Source organism: Dreissena polymorpha, chromosome 9 (genome assembly GCF_020536995.1).
Source record: "Dreissena polymorpha isolate Duluth1 chromosome 9, UMN_Dpol_1.0, whole genome shotgun sequence".
Classification (NCBI taxonomy): domain Eukaryota; kingdom Metazoa; phylum Mollusca; class Bivalvia; order Myida; family Dreissenidae; genus Dreissena; species Dreissena polymorpha.
In genome coordinates, this window is record NC_068363.1 from 69,086,405 (window position 1) to 69,109,952 (window position 23,548).

The window sequence follows — 23,548 nt, forward strand, 5'->3', positions numbered from 1 at the left end:
ATAGATAGTAGTCATTATGTATCTAAGATAAGTTTATATGTATTCACTTGTGAAGTTTAATGGAAGTTCGCTATGACAATATAACAAATCACGCGGACAAACCTACCGAATTACCAACGGACAGACTGACAGACAAACATAATGACTGTAGTATACCCCCTCCCCGTTAGAGTAAACTGTTTATCATAACCCCAGCTGTTTTGCTTCATGCTTTCTTTAAACAATAATCATCAACTACAATAAATATACTGCTTTTACGTGTTTCAGTTAAATGTCGGGTAAGCCCCATTAATAGCGTATTAATCATTTCAGAAGTGAAATGTCGTGTTAAAAGATAGTTCGTTTCCAATTTAGAAAACACATTCTACTTAATGACCAACCTATCATATAACGCAAAACCAGGGATTAAACGACTTTAAAACAGCATCATTCAATAATAATTCACGAAATCTTTGTAAACATAAGTCAAAGATTGTATGCAATGCCTTATGATTAAACACAAAGTACATGCCTTTGCTTCGGGAAATATTAATATCTCGCTGATCACAGCTTTCGCGCTACAATTAAGTTTTTTGGTGTCTCTCACACGTAATCGGCCTTTCTTAAAATAGTTGGCGTGATCAGCTTCTGCACGCTGAAATTTAAAACACTTTTATGTAATCTGTGCATCTGAAATTCTCCTTCAAATAATTTACTAATAATTCGCAATTTGTACATGAAGCACTTCAAATCGAACACAAAATCACGAGTAGCTGTCCTTTCAATTGTTTAAATATCAGTACATATATGTGACCAAAGCTGGGAAAATCAGTCTTGTGTTCAAAAAATCACATTTTGACTTTTTGGCAATTTTGGATTCTCTGAACATTGTAGTTCACAAAAATGATATAGATTTTTTATTTATCACATTCAAAACTAATTTTATGACCTTCCAAAGTGACCAACCCTACATTTTACCGTCACTAAAAGTTATCATTTAATACAAAAAAACAACGAAAATTTTCAAACAACAAGCACATTGTTTTATTAAAACAATAATCTTTCCTGTAGTCAAATAATTTATAGTGCAATAAACTGACAACAGCATTATTGACATTTAAAATGTACCATTTGTGTTGCTATGGTAACCAATCTACATGTAAATAATCACCAGAGCACACAATCACGCCTTTTATAAATCTATGAATTGTATTTTCAATCAAGTGTTTGTTTAAAGGCAAACACAACATTAATTTCACTGTTTTGTAACTAGTTAAACGATAACAATCAATAATGTGTGTGTTCCATGAACAATTTCCTTTTTTTATTCAGTTACATGTGTATTTAAGTATAATGTAACCTCAAACACAACAGAATGGAAAAACACAGCATTGAAAAGTGTTGGTTGAAAGTACACTTGGATACTAAATGTTTCGGTAAATGAAATAATCATTATTATCATTATTTCTGATAGAGAAAAATAGAAAAAATAAACAATAACTTAAACATAAAAATTGTTTGTTTTTGTTCCTATGGAAACAATGTAGCAAACAAACAAAAATATAGGATTTTCATTGTAAAACATAAATAAATACAATATTCACACTGATTTTTTTCCAGTTTTTCTGATAGGCAGTCTGTGTCCATAAGGTGAAAACAATTGCATGGTTAGATCTACATGGAACAAATGATTTTTGTTTTGTAAATATGAGATATAAAAAACTTGAAAACAAGCTTGTGCAATTAAAACAACAAAAGTTTGCATTGAACATTTCAAAACCTGTATCAACGGACACATTTAGCAATCGTATACATGTTTTAGCTTTCCTAGGAATAGAGGATTTTGTGCATTGTTTGTGGGAAAATATATCACCCAATACCTTGGCCAAAATAAACACTGATACATGATGTATGTAATTGTTGTGGCACCATCAGAGAAGATCAGATGCGCATCTTAATGCATCTTCTTTTTTGGGGGGCACAGTCTGTTTTTTGTTGCTCACCAGTAGCGCGTTTCGGACATGTCAAGTTTTTGGTTCATCTATGCGACAGAATTCACGAATGTTTTCAAATAAATACCACTGATGGTCCAGATCAAGCCCTTTCGCAAACATTTCTTATGGCAGGTTGTCACAGCTCACATTAACATTCACTTTCGAGACCTTCCTGAGTGTGATTCTGACTACTGGTGATTCACTAAATTCCCTGCATTCCACAACACCGTGATGCTCCGCTGACACATGGAAATTGATGAAATTTGGTGACATTCTTTATGTGGTGAAACAATGTCGTATCCTTCCTGTCTTAGATAACAACAGGATTGGAAGAGTCCCCCACAAGCTGGGGAATGTTGTGGCCCGTCCTTGACGATAACCCCACAGACGCAGCGACATCAGACAACATTTCTGCATTGAAGTTTCTGTATCAAGATTACCATTTAATTAAGAAACAATTGCAAAATATAGTTTTCCTATTATCAAATTATTATTTTGTTGTTGTTGTTGATGTAATAGAAAACTACAAAGTTTGAAGGATGATTTTGCATGGGATTTTGTTTGCCATATCAAGAATTTCATACCAATAAAACAGCTGAAACTATTAAAATGAATATTTATTTTCCTGTTACAAGACATAAAGTACCTACACACTATTTTTAATTGATTAATGTTTTATTATTTTTATATTTTATTACATGGCAGAACTATACAACTGGATAGACCTATGGAAATGCAAACAAGGTTTATCAAGAAGGATCATGCAGGTCACATACACCATACTGTGATAAGGAATTTACCTCCACTTTGACTTCCAGATGCCAAAATGCCAATCTGGTGTAAACTTTGTATGTCTTATCAACATAAAGCTTCGTGTGATGATTCTGTGTAAACCTGAAATGTTAAAAAATAATTATTAAAAAAGGTCAGGCTACAATTTAGAATATGTATTTTGTAGTAATTGACTGACTCAAAAATGTTGACTCATTTCAATATATTATTTTAAGAGAATTTTCCTTTTGGGATTGATACCAGAGTAATTTTTTTGTTAACATATTTACTACATATCAATATGCTTTACCATTTTGCAATTGCATTACTGCAAACAAATATTTTTAACAACAGGTTTAGCTAAATTAATTTCTCAACATTAAAAAAAGCTATCAGAAACACAATAACTAAGGGCTTGTTATTACCTACAAGAACTCTCCACAGAAGGTACCAGATGACTATGTTGTTTTTATTTTGGCCGCAACAGTTGTCACACTGAAAGTGAGAATGCTGTTCGCCAAGTCCGTAACTTCCCAACCTGTAGAATATCAAATTATTGGTTATTTATCTACATAACACTTTTTTTATAATAATATTATTAATTAAATTTGTGCTTAAACATTTTTAAAAAGTCAACCTTAAATTTGTTTTGTTTATCAGCTTCTGCCACATGAAGTTCAGACTTTTCAATTAACGCAGTATCTGATGTTTTTTTTTGACAGCTTCTATATCAATATCAATATCAGACTCATCATGGTTTGACTCAAGGTCACTTTCATCACAGGAGTTTGAAATTCTATCAATATAGCTAATCTAATGGCTAAATAAAAAAAAATATACTCCTATATAGTATAAAGACTAGTCTTATACTATATTGGTGTAAAAAATTTTATTAAGCCATTAGATTAGCTATATTGATAGAATTTTAAACTCCTGTGCTTTCATAATCATGTACCACATCAAACAAATCTTGAGTAGATTTAGCGGGGTGGGAAGTTTCAAAATAAAGTTCATTTACATTCGATAAATCATAAAAACGAAGTGTCCTGGTCTTGTGAAATTTCACATGGAATAGTGTTGGTGTTAATAAATTGAGATATGATATTTTAAAGTCAAATTTAAATCTTCCACCATTTCATGTAAACAATTCAGTTGCTATCGTACAGTTTACTTCCGGGTCAAACTTGCGAGTCGCGAAAATTAAACACAAAGCCAAAATACACATATATATTTCACTTACCTATTTTAAGCATGTGGAAATATCATTTCCGAACCTTCTTCGATTGAAGACATCCATTAGTACACGATGTCATTTTGATTTACAGCGTTTAATAGCCATTGAAAATGAACACTACGAGACAGGTTGCGCTACCTGTGAACTGCACAAACGAAACAGTGTCTTTCAAGGGGAATAATTTGAATTAAATAAGCGGATTACAAACCACCAATTGTGCCAGTGTTTAAAGGACATATTCATGCTATATTGTGGAAATTTTCAAAGCATGTCATAAATTATGAGCCGAGAAATTGTATGAAAAAGACGAAATATCCAGCGCATTTTCGTACAAGATTTTTATCTCGCGATTTCCCGACATAAACGTCAGCGTACACAAGACTGATTTTCGCTGACGACGTCACAATAAAGTCAATTGCATTAAAAGTGCAGTTCTTAATCTGGTAAGCGACATGTTCTGCCGATTATAAACAGGCGCCTGTCTTGTCAGCATGCAGCAAACTGATATTAAATATTATCGGCATCTACATTAAGTTATAACTAAAATACTATTTAATTGGCCTTTTAATACTTTTGGCATTTTATTTATTTTTTTTTTTATTTTTATTATTAAATGTAAAGTTCATAGTGTTATAAGACTTCTACTAAACATGGCTAAATAAATGAACACACTTTTTTTTCCTTTCCTTGCTTTTCCGGTGGTAATCTTTCCCATGGTGGCAAAATAGCACCTTCCTTCCAAGCACCATGTATGGAGTACAATCATTCCACAACAGTTTGTTCTGTCTTTCGACTCTCAGTTCTATAAATATTTCCATTGCCAATAATTTTGACACGTTATTTGTTAGAAATGTGAGTATGCGTTTTATTACATAGTAATAAAAAATAAGCACACAAATACGAATATAACGTTAATTTCAATGTGCATGGGTACGTTTCGACTTCTTGACCCATTACATATGCGATATTTAAGAAATAATATTTTTCTATCATGGTTTGTTGTCGAATAACCCACAGTAAGGAGTATAGATGCATAGGAATTAAATCACGAGTGCCAAGCACGAGTGATTTGATAACACGCATCTATGCAACTTACTGTGGGTTATTCGACAACAAACCATCATATAAAAATATTATTTCGATTCTAACACGATTCTGATTGATTTGGTTCAAGCTTTAGGACGTGAACTATATTTTTCAATACTCCGCCCTTCTTAGTACAAAGTTCACTATTTAGTGACGTCATTGACTTGTACAAACATATGACGTCGTTTTCATTCATAAATATTTTGCAAATGACGTCACTTTCATTGAAAACAACAATCGTGACGTCACGTTTATTGATGCTACTGAAAAGCTGATATGCTATAAATGTTTTCTGAATTACGCTTCCTAACCAATAACATTCATTGTAGGTGTGGTTATGCCACTTATCACCAAATATACAATTTGTTGTTTCATTACATTTATATACATGCTACATTTATTACATTTCTTTTAGGGCGGGTTTTAGCACGTGCATTTTACTGCAATATTTTCTTTATTTATTCGGAACTATTTTCGAATCATTAAGCTCCGCCCATAAGTTATTGCAGAATAACCCACACTTGATTTCCTTCTTTGTCTATAGAAAACAAGTCGCGTGCCGTGTTAGAATAAAAGTTTAAATTGTGTTCAAACTGACTGTTACATTGTCTAAATACGCCACCTTCTTAAAACAACCAGACTTATTAAAATACAGATGTTTGGTTTAAATAGTAACTAAATTCACTTCAAATTAAAACCAAAAACTTGAGGTTATACGGCGATCGTTTTAAATTTGCCTAAAGGGGCATGGTTGTAACATCAATTATCGCGAACCGTGATACGCATAATAGTAAACAGCAGTAAATGATGTGATTAATACTGTGTTGCAATTTATTTTATTACTAGTGAATATGTATAAGATGTTATTTGTAGAGGGGGAAATACTTTGCGCAGGAAGGATTAAATGTAAAAATATTGTCGGATCTAAACGCTGATCTAAACGCTGAATTTGCTGTTTTGTTAATGCGCCGATTTTTTTTGCTAAAGAAATACAAAATAATGGTATTTTACATGATAACTTTGATGGGCGGGTGGATTAAGGGGCAGTGACGGAAATATGAATTGCACCAGTATAACCTTGGCAAGCAAAAAGACAGATAAAATTGTTAAATTTAGGAACAACAGTTGTAGAACTCATTTGGAATTAAAGGCCCAGTGGTATCCATGAGCTTCATAGCCCGTGGGAAATGCCTGGCATGTACTTAATTCAGTTTTTTTTATCTGATTTTGGGGAAAGAGCCTGGCCGCTTTTGAGTGGAAAAGAATTGCGCGAAACGTCTGATTTTGGGGGGAAATAAGTAAGTTTTAAATAACCACTTTAATTTATTTTTTCTGTTTTAAAACAAATTCAAGGCAACAGATGATTTAATTGTGCAATATTTTCCACACTGGATCAGGTTTACTCATAAAATTAACGTTACAAAAAACACAACAATAATTTCTGTCAGAGGGGAAAACATTTTCTAGGGGAAATGGTCGAAATTCGGCCGGTCTTTATGAAGGAAATAAACACCTCTAGATGGTTGACTGCATAACCTCGATACAAAAAGCAAAATCCCGCTCTTCAGACCTCGTTTACAGGGTGTATGACTGTGTAAATTCTTGTTACTGATGCAAATTAATATTATATCCTGTTTTATTATATACGACATTTTTCGATCATTTGCAACCAAAAGTGATATAGTCGGTCTGTCTTAACAGTTTACTGTCTACAAGTGCAGTACAAAATAGATCCAGTAAGGATATGAAACGAATAATTTAAGTCGTAAGAAATCTGCAAATTGCAATATCACACATAAATAATGTTTAATGTGTTTCTAACTCGTAATAATTTACTTGTATTAGTATTTACCTATTTTACCAAAGTGCTTGGTTGCGTTTCCGACGACATATCTCGTAGTCGACTTTTTTTCAAACTGTTTTAAAGAAAACAAGGCATCTTCAAGAGTATCGTGGTTGGTGTATCCCGCCATTGTTTAACCCAGATAAATATTATGACGTAATCGGGTTTCAAACCAAGGTTGTTTACGGACCGTATTACGTCACAACTGAATACATTTTATACTTACTCGTGCATGTTTAATTTCTATTACATAAATCGCGATATTAATAAAAATACTTTAGTCGCAATTAAAGCAGGATAAGTACGCACATGCATAATGATTTCATTACGTATTGGATGCCATTAAGACGGTTATGGCACGTATTTGCGTTCACTCGACGCAGATTGTTAGAAATCCATTAGATGCATCTTGCAACTAATGCCGGGTAACATGTTTGTGTCAGCTAAGCGCAAATATATAGGAAAAATCACATACAATCCCCGATTGTAACTGTATAAGTGCCTAGTGAGTGCTGTCGTAACGCACGCAGATTAAAAGGACTTATAAGTTTTCCGTCGAATCTAAAATCCATATAAAACCTGTGAAATACAATGTGAAGGTTGTTGGCACGCATACGGATTAATAGGGTATCACAAGTTCTCCGTTGACATTAGATCCATATAAGAATCTGATAGGATGCGTTGAAACGCATGCAGATTTATAGGGGTTCATTGGTTGTCCGTCGCAAGTAAACCCATATAAAAATTTGAGAAATGCCATGTGAATCTTGTCAAAACGCATTCAGATTTATAGGGCTTTATTATTTTTCTATCGCAAATTAATCCCATATAAAAACCTGAGATATGCCCTGTAAAGGTTATCGCACGCATGCAGCTTGTTTCGGGCTCCAGTACTTATCCGTCTCATGAAACCAGAATCGGAACCTGTTCATACTTTTTGCACGCAGATGGTTAGGGACTCACTGTGTATTTAATGCAATGAAGAGCTTAGAAGAACATGGGTTATAACACATATAAAACTGTCAATGTTGTCGAGACGCATAAATTGATAGGGCTGCATTAGTTTTCCGCCGAAATTTACCACTTAGTATTAAAATAAAAAGAACCTTCTAAGATTGTTTACATGTAGATGATTAGGTGTTCATATAGCATTTAATGAAATAAAGCCCTCATGAGCATTAGTTAAATTATATCTTTTAAATATAGCATAGAGACCGTATTAGAATACATGCAGATTTTTAGGGCTTCATTGGTTTTCCGTCGAAATTTACCACATATCATACGTAGATGATTAGGTGTTCATATCGCATTTAATGAAATAGAGACCGTATTACCATACGTGCAGATTTTTAGGGCTCCATTGGTTCTCAATCGCAATTTTACAACATATTGAAACATGTGAAGATTGTACGGATGTAGTTACATAAAGTTTATTACATAAACATTCTTCAATAAACAGACAAATAATGTTTATTAAATTTTTATTAAATAAAATTCATACCATTAATAGTTGTAATCGGCATCTAGAGATCTGTTCCGGAGAATACACCTGCATACAAACTGAAAATACTCAATTTCTGATGACGCATACACACTGGGATATACACTCACCGACAGTCTGCTCTATACGATAGTATTTGCAAGTCTGCACATAACATTAACCCAGTTTAACACACTTATCGATATGTACATGGTATGCATACACAGATGGCTTTATCTACACCTGTCGTTTTCCAAAAATATAAAAATGATTGTGTGAGTCAATTTTTGTTTTAGAAAATTGTAGCTGTTGAAACACATAAAATAGTGTTTCTGGTGCAATCAGAGACAGGATAAACAAGGTAATACTTATCATTTAATTGATTAAGTTTGTGGTAAAAAAATGTGCATTTGTTATTGACCATTGCATAATTATCGATTGAGAAGTGGGACAATCCTCTCAAAATATGTAAGGATTAAGACCTGTTAGACATTAATATAATATCGTCATATTTCATAATTTTCCGTCAACCAAAATGGTCTCCGAGTTTGTGCGTATAACAAGGAAAATTTGATTTAAAGGGAGAATATACGATTTTTGTTATACTGGTCAGCGAGTATTTGTCGGACAGCAGTATTTATCGGACGTTCTATTTATTTCGTGTATTTTAACCCTTTAGCACAATTTTCTACGTCACATCCTTACGCGCGATTGTTTTCTCAATGTTGACACCAGAAATTCGTTGAAAGGCAAGTATCGTAGTTAAATAACTGTAATGTTTACAAATTTTGTCGCAATGAAATGTGACCTCCGCGCGGGGGGGGGATATTAATAGCACGCGCATGCGCAAAATAATTCACTCAATAAGGCCCGACCTGTGTTCTTGGCATTTTCGGTCGTCTGCTACAATACACCAAACCTCCATTGTTTTTTCTTAAAACCTCATATTTAACACGAAACTGATGTAGTCAACAGCAACAAACTATTTCAATTATTGATTTGTTTACATTAAAAACTCGACACACTTTTTTATAAACAGATATCGGATTTGCTTGCAAAATGTTTATAGTTAACGCTTTGATTAAAGGGAAACATAGAGAATACTAGGTTAGCGTTGAATACAGAGAAGTTTATGTTGCGAGGCTTAGAACGCCGGAAGCGCGAGCCTTGGCGAGCGCTTTCGGAGTTCGAGCCGAGCAACATAAACTTCTCTGTATTCAACGCTAATCCTAGTATTCTATTTATCCCATTTGATTTTTTTTTTCAACGTGACATTTAACATAAATAGATCTAATAACCTTAACAATAATTTTAATTCAGTCATAAAAGCGCTTAAAATCTAACAAATGTAGCCATGCGTAGTTATATGCATGTATTTGTTCTGGTACGCAAAATAGTCTTTAAAAAATTCACACACAAACTGTAAAACAAGTAAAAATATCACCATATGCCTACATTCAATTTTACGCAGTATGCGAATTTTAACACATTACGACCGCGAAAAGAAGATTTTACTTTACTATAATTCATTTTATCTTCGAAAGAAAATGATCAAAATCCAATATGGCGGCGATTGCTCCTGACAAAATGCTGTCGATGTCAACATCTACATGTACACCATCGACGACCTAGTTCTGGCTACCATAACTTTAAATGTCGCTTTTTATGATTTTTGACTGGCGCGACTTTGTACAGGTCTGTCAATACTTAATAAACTGTACGCTGAAGTTTCTTTAGCTATCGACGACCTTGACCATTTTGACGAGTAAACAGACAATTGCAGCGACTGACACTTTATTTGACAAAATATACAGGGCAATACGTTTTCCAACTTCGGACGACGAATTTAAGGACGCGCAGAACGTGTTTTTTATATAATGTTATGGGTATGCCGTGTGTGATCCGATGCATCAATGGCGCCCATGTTAAAATCATTTCCCCGAGAACAGGGAACGACAAAAGTACAAACACGTAAGAACTAGTATCTTACCTTAAATTATCCTTTAAAATCCATCTAATAATCCATTTAACTCAATAATTGACGATTTTGCATCTAGGGTCTTAAATAATTATTTCAGCATATTTAAATAAAGACCCTTATGCCATTCTATCACTTTATTCAAATGAGTTTATGAACGCGATAAACTTTCTTCTTCGTCACGAGCTACGTCATGTACTCTACATTACTGCTGTTCAAATGAACCGGAGCAGTTTATCTAATAATAGCCGTTGGTAAACTCGGTTGCATTTGCATATTTCTGCATACAAACATCATTATGTTTAAACTTGCACAATGTTTTATTTATCTATGGTAAATGCCCTTATTGTACGAGAAAATAATTTAATATATAAATACACAAAGAATGGAAAACATTCCAGTACACAACAGATAAATGAGTAGAAAATACCCGTGTACAAAATGGGACGTTCCCAATTCCAGTGTGGTGCTATTTTTACCATCTTATACTTTACACAGCTCTATGCCTAGCGTGAATGAAATAGGACAGCAAACATAGCAGATAATTCATCAACTGTGCGATATGTGTATGGCTTGTTGTACATTCTTAATATTTAAGTTAAATGTCAAAAGTATATGGTTTGGTTATAAACAATGCACATTACACGAAATAAGGAAAATGTGATCAATTGACAATTCAGATATGTCGACATACAGTACATGAAGAAAACATGTGAAATAAGTCGCGTTTATAATAAATCGTCAAAAAATGGGGAAAATGACGCAATAAGTATGTCATTTTATGAAGCCAGAAATCAGCTGATTCATTATACGGATGGCGAAAAATTATGTCATTTGACTAGATTTAAAAGTTGAAGCAGGGACCTATACAATTTGTTTGTATAGGTCCCTGGTTGAAGGTCGTATAATTTTGAAGCTTAAGTTTTGTCGACTTTGTTTCTTATGAAAAATCATTCAGTGGTAAATATAAATAAAAAAATAACAACAAAAATAGTGTAATTTTATATTTTATTTCAACATTTCTTTTGGTGAATATGTGATATATATATATTTCTGCAAAATATGCACATTTTCTTCTAATGGGTGACCTTAAAATTCTATCAATGAACCAAACAATATCGACCTAATTTTAGCGCATATCGCATGACGGCATTTAAAAAGTAGTCCGTGCACGCGACAGGTATATTCCACAGTGTTGAATACAAGCAAGTATATTCCACAACGTGTTATACCGTCAATGTCGCGGTGAAAATGGGATAAAAATCTTATTGACGACTATATACATTCACTGCTGGGATTTTCGCCCTAGGTGAGTTTGTAATAGCTGTGTTTCGTAATATTGAACAGTCTAATCTATGTTAATGTTTGCATAGTTATTTTACGAATAAACCCCACATTTGATACACAAATATTAGTTTAGGAATGCTAGCATTAATTAAACGACTTAAAAAGGATAATGGTATATTTAAGTGTCTGTTTTACAATTAGACTGTAATGCAAAAATGGATTGGATTGCAGAAAACAAATGCAATCAAGGGAAAAGACACAGATGCAGCGTGCCGTCTCTGCTGTTAGGCAGCACAAAATGAAAATTAGGGTCGCTGCACGGGAATTCAATGTTCCACCTAGTACATTATCAGATCATGTACATGGGCGTGTTGGCGAGACACGCACAGGCCCAGTGAGCCTATTAAACAATGAGGAAGAGGGGGCTCTTGTGAGTTATCTATTATACATGGCGGATCATGGTTTCCCTACGACACGAAACAGAACACGTGTTTATATTCGGGAAATCATTAAGCAAGGAGGTTGGTTCGATCATTTATGTTTACAATTTATAAGTCTGTAATCTTATTACGAATATTGTGCATGTAATTGAAATGTTTTACCCTTGACTGTTTCATTTACCCCGAACACGTATATTCCTTTATAATTACTAGTATACGTCTTCATAACACGGTCCCGCCCCTACATCACAATTATTGTTGTATTTTATGATATTATGTAGATTTACTTTCGAACTAATGTACAGGTAGGACATATCCGTATAAGGTGTCAGAGAATGGGCCGTCAGACGAATGGTTCCGAAAATTGTTTGCGCGCCACCCGGAACTTCAGGAACGGACGCCCGAGAGTTTGGATCCGGCACGTTCCTCAATGTCGAGGGAGGATGTCATATACCCATTCTTTGACTTTCTGGACAAAACCCTCACACAGTATGGTGTAAAAGATAAACCGTCACAAGTAAGTTGTTTTATATCGTAAACGGGTCTATATCAACTGACATCAATATGGAATACTTATATGAATTTAGTGAAAATATAAGTTAGTTTTTTTAAGGTTTTATTTTCATTATAAGTCTTGTTAATGTCATTTATAAAATTATTTTACTTTAAGAAACATCGGAATTCAATTAAAAACGAAGACAAACCTATTTACTTACTGATAAAATAATTAGTACATTCAAATCGTAAATTTCATTGCTTACACACTTACTTATACGTAATTAAGATATTCAACTGTGACGAGACCGGTTGGTCGGGAAAAGAAAAAGCCAAAGAGAAAGTTATTACTGGAAAAAGGGAGCACACCATCAGCCGGAAAGTTATGGGCGGTGGAGGAAACCATATAACCGCGCACCTTTGCGTTTGTGCAGATGGGCGGTTTCTCCCTACAATGATTATTTTCAAGGTAATTGTATTCTGTATAAATGCAATGAATTGTTTAAGCACTTAAATATTATTCAAGCTTAAACGCTTACAGATTATGAAATTGTAATATAATATTTGAGCCTTGTTCTGAGAAAACTGGTCTTAACGCATGTGCGTAAAGTGTCATCCCAGATAAGCATGTGCAGTCCGCCTAAATTTTATTTTCGGTAAGGAGGGACTTCCTTGAAACTAAAAATACCATACAAGCGGAAAGTTTCGTCCCTGATTAGCCTATGCGGGCTGCACAGGCTAATCTGGGACGACACTTTACGCACATGCATTAAGCTCAATTTTCTCAGAACACGACTCATTTTAACTCGAATGGAAAAAATATGATAATATATCAACCATGTATTTTTGTTTATAGTTTTGTACGTAATATACATGCTTTTATTTCATGCCCAAGGTACTTGGTGATACATGTTTAAATTTGAACAATCATACAGGGTTCATTGCCACACACGCGTTTTACCGACGGCGTGCCAGACACATGGCTCTATGGGAGCAGCTCGACGGGGTATATCGACCATGAGTTGTTTCAAACATGGTTCATGAAAGGATTTCTGCCCCACTGTGGGCGAGCAAGGCCGGTTGTGTTGATCATGGACAATCATGACGCACACATTTCCCTACCAGTTATTCAGGCGGCCAGGGCGAACGATGTTGTGCTGATCGGGTTTCCAGGCCATACCACGCACATCTTGCAGCCGTTGGATGTGAAGGTATCTCAAACTCAATAGCATCCTAGTCAAAAGCCTAAATCGTTGAATAATTTATTAACAAGGCTAAACAATCAAACTAACATTGTACTCGTATGCATTTAGTCACATAAAAACACGTAAGGTAAATGAGGACTTACATAACAAGTGTTTTATTTGAATAAGCATTTTATTGATTTATTTTTAATACACATTTTCAGATAATTGGCCCGTTAAAGACAAACATGGCATCACTTGCGTCTGATCTGGGAATTGTTTGCCCGTCCTTCACTATAGGGAAATCCAAATACCCTGTTTTACTGAAGTATGCGATGGACCGCATCACGTTTATTTCGTTATAACTGTCTCGTGTCATATCAAATCGTATGACATGCATTTTACAATGGTTTTCCTCCGATAGGAACGAGAGAAAGCTTCCGCCGAGAAAGACCGTCGAGATGCGCAGCGAGCTTTGGAAGCCGACGAAAGTAAAAGGATGAAAGAGCAGGAAGAAATTGAAAAGATTAAGAGAAAAGAGGAACGTGTTGAAAAGCGATTGGCCAGGGAACAGGAACAGAAAAAAAAGCGGACGAGAAAATGGATAAAGGGAAACTTGCTAACAAGAAGTTTACGTGTGGAGTCTGTTGTATGAGAGGGAGGGTGTTGGATGAGAGCAAGGGCATTGTGTGGTTCGGGTGTGATGAGAAAGTGTGTGGCAAATGGTACCATTTTGAATGTTTGCATCGTAGCAAGCAAGAATACTTGCGAGAGAGTATGGAAGAGGGAGAAAGCTGGTATTGTAAGGCATGTAAGCCATGGCTGTATTGTGAAGAGTGAATGGCTGTGTCCCTTGTGTTTCTCGTGCACGAGATTCATGTAAGCTGCTTTTGACGTTTGTGATGTATTGATTATTATAAAACATTATGCATTGAATGAAACACGTTTTTGGTATTAAATAATCATCATATTATAAATAATACCAATGCAATGATAATTTATAGCCTTGTTTCTCTACCAATATGAAATTATCTCACGTTTATTTATTAATGCGATGACCGTACAACATTTTTAAAGAGACATCAAAAACGGATATTCTTGTATGCACTGATATTGGATTCCAATTGTAACTGAACTCTATTAATACACACTGAAGAATACATTTTGCGCCATTAAATTAATACATTCACGCGATTCTATCGTTTCAGTTCAGAAAAATACCATTATAATTTGTTGCGATTTACTCAAATCATATAAATGTCCGGAAAATACTCCTGTATAGTGTAAAATTACCTCCCTTTGATGACCCCATATGCGGGCCTCGTATATACGCATGCGCACCTCAAAATCCGACTTTGTTTACATGCACTTGTACATGACGAACCCAAGATATATCGGTAAACTTTACATGCCGTATTTTGCATTATTAAGGAAGTAATCCACGAAAAACCGTGAATTTCGTCCGACAAATACTCGCTGACCAGTATATTTATAAAATGTATATTAAATGTGTAAAAAACCTTATTATACATATATTTCAATATAAACAAGAAATGGCGCGGCAGAGGCCGACGCGTATCCCCACGCCGCATGTTTGACCCAGGGGCGCCCCAGGGTTGGTAATGGGGCCATGCATAGTTGAGATTGACCGTATTGTCATAAGAGAAGTTCAGTATCAATTAGAAGTGAATCGGTGTAGAAATGAAGAAGTTATAGCAAAAGGCAATTTTGGGTGGGTGTGGCCTATGTGGGAGGGGCGCCACAGGGTTGGTAATGGGGCCATGCATAGTTGAGATTGACCGTATTGTCATAAGAGAAGTTCAGTATCAATTAGAAGTGAATCGGTGTAGAAATGAAGAAATTGTAGTAAAAGGCAATGTTGAGTGAGTGTGGCCTATGTGGGCGGGGCGCCCCAGGGTTTGTAATGGGACCATGTATAGTTGAGATTGACCGTGTTGTCATAAGAGAAGTTCAGTATCAATTTGAAGTGAATCGGAGTAGAAATGAAGAAATTATAGTAAAAGGCAATTTTGGGTGGGTGTGGTCTATGTGGGCGTGGCGCCCCATGGTTGGTAATGGGGCCATGCATAGTTGAGATTGACCGTATTGTCATAAGAGAGTTTCAGTATCAATTTGAAGTCAATCGGTGTAGAAATGAAGAAATTTTAATTAAAAGCAATTTTGGGTGGGCGTTGTCTATGTGGCAGGGGCGCCCCAGGGTTGGTAATGGGGCCATGCATAGTTGAGATTGACCGTATTGTCATAAGAGATGTTCAGTATCAATTTGAAGTAAATCGGTGTAGAAAAAAAGAAGTTAATGTAAAATAACATTAAACAATGAGTGAAAATCTCTGACCCGGCCCCACCCAAAACTGAATATACGGCTTCGGTCCATATACGGTTTCTGGCTGACTGGCTGGTCACTATAATGCCATAGGGACCTCAGTGGGGTTTACTATTTCTTATAAAGTCAATAAAACTTATTCATTAACGACGAATTTCATACAATGCAGCAATCACAAATTAGCCCCCCGAGCCGATTGTGACGAAGATATTTCGTACGTATTTTCCTATAATAACCGAAGAATTCGTCTTTTTTTTAGGATCGGATGATTCGTAAAACAAAATTGTGTTTTGTGTCGTATGAACGAATCTGCACTAAAACTAAATTTAGATTCACGTCGTACATGCATGATATACATGCTGGCGAATTCGACCGTACAGAAATTTTCGATTTCAGAATTAAATATCTGGCTTATTTCGCATTTTCGACACATGTTCTTCTTCACTTTTGTTTTAATTTATATTGAAATATTTGTATAATAGGGTTTTTACACATTTTATATAAATTCATAAATATTTGACAAAATCGTACATACCCACTTTAATCAAAAGATCCACAAGAAAGGCCAAACAGACCATGAGGACTTAGTGTGCGAAAAGTGTTCACACAGTTTATATACATCGTATGTATATATGTTTGAAACATGCGTCGCCCTTATGTTGTTGGAAATAGATAAATCTTTAATACACTAACTTACATTCGCTTTTCATTAACACATAATATGAGTTTTAAAATCATTTATCCAACTTTTGTGTATGTTATATTTTAGTAGGCCTGTAAGATGGAAACAGCGAACACGTTCAGACCAAACTCAACGAAAGCTGCCTTATGGAAACAGGTCGACGAGCAGAGTGATGTATGCGATTTCACCATCAAAGTTGGAGATTGGGTAGGTCACTGTGTCATCGATTGTTGGCCTATCATTTTATGGTTTGTTGGTACATCTAAATATGTTAAAATTCACTGATCAGTATCAACAAATACTCTCAGTAATATTGAGAACTGTTCTCATATTAAGGGATGGTATTCTCTCAATTACATTATATGCACGTGATGGCCAGTGGACATTTTTCTGTTACCTTAAGGCATATTTCAATGGATGTGTTGTCATTCCATCGGAATTTGCACTCCGTTTATACCATATAATAGATTCAATAGTATACTAGTATCTTATCGTCGAAAGCAGCGATAATGCTTTAGTTCTATGTTTCCTCTGCATCTGTTCACTGATCAACGATGGCGAGGGTCGCTGTCCTGCGACCACAGTGGGTTGCCAGTATAGAATGACACATTTAGAAGGCTATGCCTTAAAATCTCAACATCATTATAACTATTGTTGGGCAGCATATCCAAATTAAATTGAATAAATTAAATCGCTATTTACACTAATGCCAGTGTAATTATCCAGATGGAACTAAAATCAAGTATATTGTTGTTTAATTGGTTTGTATTCGATATTACCGACTTTGAGCATATATGCTGTGAATGTATTTTATGTATATGTTGAACTTGTCATGGAGCATACTGCTTCCATCAAACAAATTACAAATATTATTAAGTCGCCCTCAAGTATCAATGTGCTTTTGTTTTCATTTTCAATTACGAAACAAGACGAACTCTTTAGTTGATAGTTTCAAACGCTTATTTGTTTATTTCAGGCAAAGAGATTTCATTCTAGTATTATGATGGCGAGCCCATTCTTTCAGTGTGTCATTGATAGCGAGTCCATGTTGTGTAAGCCAGGTAAAAATTCGTAACGTAAGCATAACGTTTTAGAGATTCTGTTGCAAAACGATGACTTCAAAATGGATACAGCTTTCTTACATGTTTCATAAGTCTAATTCTACATAAATATGGTATTAAAACACTCAATTTCTAACCATGTAACAATTTGTTTTGTTAACAGAAAGAAAATTCAATATCATTTGACTTTAGACTTTTAGCGATTGTATGTTTGTTATGTTGTGATTTGTGCTCACTTTATTTTATTTTAAGCATGCATCGAGCTTACTGCTACGGGCGCTTCATCTGCTGAAATGACGATATTGTTCTTGTATGGCAAGTGCCCTACACTGACCGAGGCAAACATCAACGAGATGTTCAGTCTTGCCGAATTCTTGCTCATACCAAACCTTAAAGCACTCTGTGTAAAATTTGCTCAGTGCATAACCATAAGCAAAGAAAACGTAATAGCCCAACTTAAACTGGCATCACTTTACGAATTTGATCACCCGCGTGCTCTCGAGTATGTTCACAGTCATCTCGATGATCTTCTGGAAGACGATTCTCTTATACCAGCTTCGAAAGACTTCATTCAGTCTCTGTTTGCTAATGAAACGCTTCGGTATATTTCAATGGACACTAGACTACACTTTTTGATACGCTGGACTAAGTATGATGCAATGGAGAGGAAACGTATATTTCAAGATTTCGTTGCATTACTAGATATAACCCAGTTAAGTGAGCAAGCTCTTCGTAGCGCTGCAACTGAACTAGGAGAACAATGTTGTGCAAACTTATTACAAATCAATGAAGGTTTAGAACGCTTCAAACCGCGGGAAATAATTGCAACTATCTCAAGATACAGTTCTTACCCTTCCAAATGGTATGACATAAATAACGATCAATGGATGAATCCTTCGGTGCCCATCGACACGCAAAATACTAATAGACATGACTTCACCTTTGCTTGCGCTCTCAACCCATTTTCATATGGCGTATGCTTTCCCTCGAAAATAGAAATTGTTGATGTTTTGACAAATTCTTATAATATTGTAAATTTATCAAATGAAAGCACTGACATATTTGAACATGTTTGTGCAAACTCCAGTACAGTTTTAGCAACTTCGTTTCAAAAGGTGCAAGTTCTTAAAAGTGAAGAACAGATAAAAGTCGACGAAAATATCCGCGCTTATCAAGCTCAAGCAATGATGCTTCAAGGTGTTCCTTTGCATTACATTTTGATGTCGCTTAATGAGGTATCACCAACAGCAACGGTACGTAAAATGATGCTCCATATTGGGAACATAGAAGCGTCATCTACCGACGTTGCAATGAGACCACTATTTACTTTAAACTCCTCTGAAAATGTCAAGGTTTATATTAACACAGCACACACTTGCGCGATTGTGAACAAAAAAAATATTATTCTATTTGATACCTTGACATATCAAATGGACACGTTTGAAAATATCAACATAACCAATTCATATCAGGTAGTACCTCATGGTGATGGTTTCGTGCTTCATGACGACACGCACGCAGTTTGCATACATAAAGTATTTGGACCATGTCTCAAGGAGAGATATAGCTTTAGATCGTTTACTTTACCACAGGACAAGGATAAGGACGGCCATGTTCGACCCGGTCGATTCCAATATCGACTGATAGGTGATTTGTGGATCCGCGGTAAACAATATGAAAAAAACGTTTTCGAGAAGTCTTTGGAGAGATTTATTCTTCATTGGGTAGCCGATCCGAACACCTTCACTTGGAAACAGTGCTCTAAGACATACGTCATAGGTGATCTGTTTTCAAGTCTTACAACTGCCATGCTGCTGAGGGTCCCTATGGAAAAACTCAGATGCCACATTGATTGCCCGCATTGCAAGGCGCTGCAGAAGACACGACAAACTTATGATACGAACGATTTTGCCTACGAAAGAAGACAGTGCTCATGGAAAGCGGATGAAACTGATTCCGACGATGCAAGTTTTGGTAAATACGAACCTAAACGAACATATTATGTGGAGTATGACGATGAGTATTACGATGATGATTATTATTATGACTCAGATTATTATTATTACGACTCCTCGGATTGAGCCTTTACTAGGATTTCCGATTCCAAACATGACATTTTTTTATATAAATGAACCCCGATCTGTGTAAAGGGGGTTTAATGCATGTGACATCCCAGATTAGCCTGTGATGTCCACACAGTCTAATCAGGGACGACCCTTTCAGCTTGTAGGATAATTTTCGTTTAAAGAAAGTCTCTTCTTAGCAAAACTCTAGGTTAGGCGGAAAATGTCATCCATGATTAGACTGTGCGGATGACACATGCATTTTACCCCCTTTTCACAGAGCACGGCTCAAATGGATATGACTGACAAACGTTGTTTTAAATATGTAAGTCGCTGTCATTATGCGTACTTAAAGATTATTGGATGCAGTGTTATTAATTAGAGGTTAATACATCGTTGCTTGAGGGCCAGAAGTGATAATCGGCCCGCAGAGTGAATAATCGCCCCGAAGGCCGTAGGCGATAATATTAACGTCTTTAATACTTAATCCCCGTTAACTGTACTTTTTATAACAGAACCAGCTTTCCGTACTTTAATTTTCATTCAATTGATCGCGCAATTTATGGCGTAACTCATGTGACGTAATTTCTGTGACGAAACACAGTTTAAGCTAGACTCTGGATTTTAGGGACGACAATTTCGTCGTGGAGGATTTATATTTAACAGTTAAATATTTTTAGCATCGAACGATTCCAAAACTTATTTCGGATTGACTTTTGTTTGTTTGTCATGCATTATAATGAATCAATTTTGTTTAAATCGTTTAAAAGTATGATTTAAAATCAGTATAAATAATTACGGATGGAATAACAAAAAAGGACGTAATCGCACATCGTTGTAATTTTATCATAATAAACATCGGATTTAAGTTGTCGAGGTAAGTGTTTCTTTAACTATACATTTTGCTATTCGATGATTCCTTTTAAAGCTCAAATAGAGGCATATATCTAATGTACAGAAGAGTTTCAGTTTCAATCAATATTTGTATTATCCAAACAGTGTGCTACGTGTCGTTAACATTATGTTCGATTCTTTCGTTGAGTTGTGGATAATTGTATTGGTCACCGTTGGCTGAGACTGAATGTGGACGCCATTTTGTTATTACGTAACGCGTTGGCCGTAACGTCACGTGCTTTAGCTCCGGGCTGATTATCGACTATCATTTTTCTCTGCAGGGCCAAACGTGATAATCACCTTGTTTTGACCGATAATCACATGCATTCGAGTCAATTTTGTTACTAATATATATATTAACATAAGTATTAAAGTGATATTGCTTGAATCCGACATAGCTCGTCAGTAATTACCTTGGAAGTGGCGTTTAATAAAACATTGATATCAACATAAGTAGTTACATGGACGGAATGAAAACAATCTGATCGCATCACAGTCGTTATCGCTGTTTGTACGTGGCCGTTTATCTACCAATCGACTTCATAATTGATTTCCGCTTCAGATCTATATCTAACCGATGACAAGGTGGACAATCGTTACGACACTGGAGTAATCGCGCGGGAAAATTTACCGTAACAATTTATGGTTAAATTATTTTTCCATTCGCTCTGTAAATGTCACAACACATGGTGCATTAGAACTTGAACATCAATATTTGTATATGATTTTCATCGGTTATTGCAATAGCGTTTTCTATGTTAAATAGTAGCAAGATTGAATGTGTTGTAAATTTGTTGAACTGTACATAAAATACATCAAGCGATTGTGTATATAGTTTCAATATACCATTTGTGTCTTTTTCACCAAACAGTCTTCAGTTTTGTATAAATAAATTACGTATATAATGCATGACTTGAATGATAGTACTGCGTGTACAACACATTCGGCCACAATTAAAATATTGTTGGTTTGCCCTTTACCGACCCTCAATTTTACAGGTGGGTAGGTAGGTAGGAAAATTATTTTATTTTATTTGAGAAATTATATTTTTTATACACTAATAGTCTATAAATATTTAAAACACTGTTATTAAAGCACTGTTGCAGTGTACGAAGCCCTATGTAGCTTAACATTATCTTGTTTGCTGTTTCTTGCATATATTAATATCAAATGCATGTTTGTGTGTTATTACATTAAATATTTGTTCATTATATGATGTTAATTGCTCAAATGCATTTGTAATTATTTAACAGCCAGACAGCTTTTATTTTTAACTTAAACCTTTCCCTTAAATTGAACTTAACTAGCATGCAACAAGCATTGAAGGAGTGTAGAAAGACAGCCCAAAGCCTTTAATGGAAAAATTCAGACATGGCGAAAGACCGTCACATTTTACTGGCCAGACTTGCCTACCAGGAGAAACAATTCACAGGCCAGTTGAAATTTTTACAGGCCGCAATTTTAAGTGTTTGACCGGTTAGTGCATAGTCTCGGCATGGCAAAGTAAATTCATAAAAGGGCAAACTGAACATTATTATAAAGCATTATTTCTTCTTGAATGCTCTGAGCTTTTATGAGTACATACGTACAGCTCAGAGGGTCAATAGCTGGGAGTTGTATTATTGCAACTAACATAAGCATGGACACTTGATTTGGGGAAATAAATTAAGGGTGTTAGATTCAGTTTGTGGATATATTAACGCTTTAAACATATATACTTGAGTGTTGTCGATGTATTTAGCTAAGAGACATTAATATATTAAATAAGTTTACCTTTACATATCCAATTCACTAACATGCCATTACAGTTAACTGTTTAGTGTGGCAAACATAATAAAGCAGAATATGCACATGAATCTGATTAAACACAGATCCACTTGCATATAAATCAAATCATGTTTGTCTTTTATTTTGCATTTTCGAACGATAATCCTGTAACTGTTAGATGTATTTTTCCTTGCGAGTAGACTGCATTCCAATTTTCAAACACTTGTTCTGTGACATTCAGTTCATACATTTCCAAAAAAATGAGTTTTATTTGTATCTAAAACGTATGCTCCATCGTAGAATGACACGCTCTTTTCATTAATCCATACTAATTATATGATGTCCGTCGTAAATTCGATAGCCATTTGTCCTCGCTGAGCATCGTTATTTCTTTTAATTGTCCGCCGTCTTGGATCACGTTAACAGCATGTGTACAACGAACATAAACTCGTATTTGTCCGACTACTTTCGCGAACCAATAGTTAAGTATGATGTCGTTCGGCCATTTTCACGGAACACCGCCGATCGCGATGCTGGTTATAGACGCTTGCATTACTGTCTATATTGGGGCGTATGAAATTCCAACCATCGGAGCGACCTAGATCGGTCAGGGGCGATAATAATAGACAGGGATATAAATACGCGCATGAATAAATATTGCTGTCGGCTCTGTTATGATCGTCGAAAAAAAAACGAAAAAAAAAACGTTTTCAGAAATCGCAATACAAATTTTTGGGTCGGGGGGTAAAAAATGGGTCGGTCGCTAAAGGGCAAACAAACTCAATTTTAATTTAGGCCTTATTGTATGTTTTCTGTTATTTGACCCAATTATAATGTTGAATATTGGACTTAAAAAGAAAAAAATGTATAACTTCTCTGGTCGAAAACGAACGGGTATCTGCATCGCATTCAACCATGAGGACAGTGACTGCTGTGCCTGTGTATGGCCAGCAATCCAGTCGTGTC

General features: G+C 35.4%; 1 protein-coding gene, 2 long non-coding RNA genes and 1 pseudogene across 4 annotated transcripts; 2 read left to right on the forward strand and 2 right to left on the reverse strand.

Moving 5' to 3' along the window:
• Positions 1-511: 511 nt before the first annotated feature.
• On the reverse strand, positions 512-7,035 carry LOC127845620 (uncharacterized). Its single transcript, XR_008033285.1, has 3 exons — positions 6,917-7,035; positions 4,651-4,780; positions 512-634 (listed from the first exon to the last, which is right to left on the reverse strand). It is a non-coding gene; the product is annotated as an uncharacterized LOC127845620 (long non-coding RNA).
• Positions 1,537-4,376, reverse strand: LOC127845619 (uncharacterized). Its single transcript, XR_008033284.1, has 4 exons — positions 3,985-4,376; positions 3,170-3,282; positions 2,774-2,867; positions 1,537-2,398 (listed from the first exon to the last, which is right to left on the reverse strand). It is a non-coding gene; the product is annotated as an uncharacterized LOC127845619 (long non-coding RNA).
• A 1,516-nt stretch (positions 7,036-8,551) lies between the features above and the next one.
• On the forward strand, positions 8,552-21,722 carry LOC127845583 (uncharacterized). 2 transcript variants are annotated; one of them, XM_052376599.1, is made up of 4 exons: positions 8,552-8,748; positions 16,885-17,004; positions 17,774-17,858; positions 18,111-21,722. In XM_052376599.1, the coding sequence occupies exons 2-4, from the start codon at positions 16,897-16,899 to the stop codon at positions 19,937-19,939; spliced, it is 2,022 nt and encodes a 673-aa protein (XP_052232559.1). In that variant the 5' UTR covers positions 8,552-8,748; positions 16,885-16,896; the 3' UTR covers positions 19,940-21,722. The 2 variants fall into 2 exon arrangements, with proteins under 2 accessions (XP_052232559.1, XP_052232560.1); XM_052376600.1 differs by having other exon boundaries at positions 8,571-8,662.
• Positions 11,678-14,876, forward strand: LOC127846131 (uncharacterized; annotated as a pseudogene).
• Positions 21,723-23,548: the final 1,826 nt, after the last annotated feature.

Excerpts from the sequence above, each read along its gene's own strand:
- LOC127845583 (XM_052376599.1), top strand. The coding sequence starts at position 16,897 with ATGGAAACAGCGAACACGTTCAGACCAAACTCAACGAAAGCTGCCTTA. Across the intron at positions 17,005-17,773 it reads CCATCAAAGTTGGAGATTGG|GCAAAGAGATTTCATTCTAG; the intron begins GTAGGTCACTGT and ends TGTTTATTTCAG. Across the intron at positions 17,859-18,110 it reads GTCCATGTTGTGTAAGCCAG|CATGCATCGAGCTTACTGCT; the intron begins GTAAAAATTCGT and ends TTTTATTTTAAG.